Here is a 3,249-nt window from a genome sequence, read left to right on the forward strand (position 1 = left end):
AAATGGTTGGTCTAGTGAAATGTTTTAGTCTCCCACAACATGGTAAGCCAAGGTTCAAAATCCCGTTGAAAGAGGTATTCATATTTAGTATTTGTTTGTGCCTTGAACATGATTGCTTCCGAAGGAGAAGACCGTGGAAAAACAAAAAAAGAAATAAAATTAGAATATTAGAAATATTAAATATGTTCTTATATGACATTTGACATTTATTAACCAACTTTATACTAACTTCCAATTTTTTAGCTTCTAGTTTATAGTTCTTAAGTTTTCAGCTAGCTTATAAGCTAATTTTATAAAAAAAAAAATGGAGAAAAATGAGTTATAAGAAAGTTCAAAGAGGGTTGAGGCAAATGGGAAACCAAAATGGAAAGAAAAGAATAGAACGGATAAGGATATTTTGGTTTTTTTTAATTATTTTTTTAAAGAAACGTGGATGGGGAGGTGCAAAAAGAATGGGCTTTCTTATGTGAAAGGCCCCAAAATAGTGATGCACAGCAACGTGGAAAGCATTAGTTATGTGGCAAGCAAATATGAAATAACCCAAAATAAAAAGATTAATATATAATTAGTGGGCAATAAATCGATAATCAACGACATTAACAAGAGGTTGGTGACTCTGGTGTGGTGCAAGACAATAACCTTCAAACCAATTCCTCAAAACACCTAAAGCATCATCTTCCATCGAAACCAAGCTTCAGATCCAAAGCGTTCAAATTCAGATCTGTTTCGTTCTCTCTCTCAATCTACCATCCCCAGGTTAGTTCCATGCTTCGTGAAAATTAAAATTAAATGTTATTATCAAATTTTCATGATGGGTATGATCAAAAGCCCATGTACATTTTTATGGAATTTCTTCGTGTTTGACTTGTACGAGGTAAACTTAGTTCAAATGGGTGTTTATATCTCTCTCACCTTTTATCAAAGTAATTATCTTTTTATTCGGCTTCATGTTTGGTGACTATGAGCTGATTTTGGGTCAGTTGAAAAATGGCAGTGCAGAACAACCCATAATTTGTATTTGCCCTTTTTTTGTCTTGAAAAGGAAAGTTTTGATTAAATTCTTAGTATTTTTAATTATGATTGCAGTTTGGGGCTTACCTTGGTTATAAGTAGTTGAGGGGTTTGTGGCATTTTGAATCGATAATTCAATCTATATTTTGAAGAGTTGTTGTGTTTTCCTCTATGCTTTCTCAGTAGATTGTATTGTAATATGGTTTTGTTTGAATTTAATTATAAATTGTGGGTAGATTTAGGCATCTGCTATGAAATTCTGACTTGTAGTAATTGTACAAGAAAAACAGTGTTAACAAAGCTCAAAGGATTTTACTAGATGCTAAAACCTAGCAAACTTCAAAAAATGTAACATAATAGTTTTGCATAATTATCTTTTATGTGTAAAATACTCTAAACAAACCTGAAACACACACTTCATCTGTTCATCTGTTTTTAGAGTTCAAAAAGCCGCTCTGGTTTCTATGTTCATTCCCTCAAAAGCTTTGCATAACAAGGGAGAACATTGAAAAAGCATTACTTATTTAATTTTCTTTCAGAACAACTTGTGATTTTATCGCTATCATATGAGATACAGCTAATATCAATGGAAATGAGTGATGAAATTAGAAAATATAAAGGGAAAGTGAAATAGTAAAGAAATTAATTCTCGGTCAAGGTTGCTGGCCGTTTTGTAGATGGGTCAGCAGAAAGACGCAAGGGCTTCGACAGGGAAAGTTTAATAAGTTCATCAACCTCCTCAGTCATTGTTGCTGAAAACAACATAGTCTGCCTTTTTTTGGGACACAAGCGAACCTGTCAAAAAATAAAAAGCAGTTTAAGATTTTTTTCATCAAATACTAAAATCAGGATAAATTATAAAAACTGCATATTTAACTGTAATGATTCTTGCACTAAAGCTTACAAGTTCTTGAATTTCAGCACTAAATCCAAGCTCCAATAGACGATCTGCCTCATCAAGGATTAGAACAGCAAGATCATCCAAATCCACGGACATAGCATTGCGTAAATGGTCTATCATGCGTCCTGGAGTAGCCACAACAATGTCTGGCATTGTTCTCAAAGCAGCCTCTTGCACCTAGGATGAGAAAACACCATTTTTAAAGAATATTAAAGGAGGCAATCTGCATTACCTGCGTTACCAATCAACTAGATAATAGTGGGAATTTTTAAAGCTGTAAAAGCCACATTGCATGCTCTCATCCATTAAAAAACCACCTAATCATGTGATATGTATTATCAGTAAGATAACATCTGGTCAAAATGAGAAACCACATATTATGAAATCACCAATGAACTTTGAAATATTTCTTCAAAAGGCTCGCTATCTAATAAGCCATGAGGAAAGGTCATTGTTACAAAAAGCTTTGTTACAGCAATACATATCATCAACAAAAAGAGATCAGATAATATACAGTGCTCAAATATGTCAAATTTAAGTTAATACTAGTAGGAAAGAAAAAGCATCTCTTGAAACTGAAGGATTGATTATTGTGTCAAACAGACAGGAAATGTATTGTAACAGGACCCAAAATTTATTGGAATTGTAGATGGAAATGTATAAAAGACGGAAGGTGGAAGAGGATATTTCCAATGGACAAACAAAACCCAAACAGCTGACTGCATACTGAGAGCATCACAAGAAGCAAATAACTCTATTCTGAACCATCAGCATATCTTATAATTACAAGTCATCATGAAATTGAAACAGTGATCAAACCTTTGTTGATAGACCCCCAACAACCAGGCAACACCTTATATCAGTAAACTGAGCAAGCTTCTCTATCATACTGTGAACTCTGTCAAAAATAATTAGAAATAAGTATTTGGAAAGCGATTTACATGAATCATGGAAAGAGTGCTTTCAAAATTTTACATCTACAACCTTTCACTGGAAGTATGATAGAATTTGTATTCACATGAATACAATTATATATACATACATATAGCATTGATTTAAATGAAGCATAATTTGAATTAGAGCATCGACAAGTTTGTACTTATATTTACAACAAAAAATTATTTCAATAATTTTAAATAAATAATTAAGGTATTGAGTAATGCAAAATTAGATGCATCCAATGCACAACCATGAACTGAGCCATGTATACTCAATGAAGCACATTAGTTCAAGCCTTTGCAAAGGTGGGAATGAAGAACATGCATGCAATCATTGCCATGATGCAAAGCCATATATGCTAGTAGGCACACCACACACAACATACTCAGCTGAATAAA

The 3,249-nt window shown here is 33.1% G+C and overlaps 1 protein-coding gene across 1 annotated transcript; it reads right to left on the minus strand.

Annotated features, from left to right (window-relative positions):
- Positions 1-1,653: 1,653 nt before the first annotated feature.
- On the minus strand, positions 1,654-2,104 carry LOC114368230 (DEAD-box ATP-dependent RNA helicase 28-like). Its single transcript, XM_028325556.1, has 2 exons — positions 1,916-2,104; positions 1,654-1,806 (listed from the first exon to the last, which is right to left on the minus strand). Exons 1-2 carry the CDS (start codon positions 2,063-2,065, stop codon positions 1,654-1,656), a joined length of 303 nt encoding a protein of 100 aa, XP_028181357.1. The 5' UTR covers positions 2,066-2,104.
- Between the last annotated feature and the right edge of the window lie 1,145 nt (positions 2,105-3,249).

The sequence above is a fragment of the Glycine soja genome, chromosome 9 (assembly GCF_004193775.1).
Source record: "Glycine soja cultivar W05 chromosome 9, ASM419377v2, whole genome shotgun sequence".
In the NCBI taxonomy this organism is placed as follows: Eukaryota; Viridiplantae; Streptophyta; class Magnoliopsida; order Fabales; family Fabaceae; genus Glycine; species Glycine soja.

Excerpts from the sequence above, each read along its gene's own strand:
- LOC114368230 (XM_028325556.1), bottom strand. The coding sequence starts at position 2,065 with ATGCCAGACATTGTTGTGGCTACTCCAGGACGCATGATAGACCATTTA. Across the intron at positions 1,807-1,915 it reads GTGCTGAAATTCAAGAACTT|GTTCGCTTGTGTCCCAAAAA; the intron begins GTAAGCTTTAGT and ends ATTTTTTGACAG.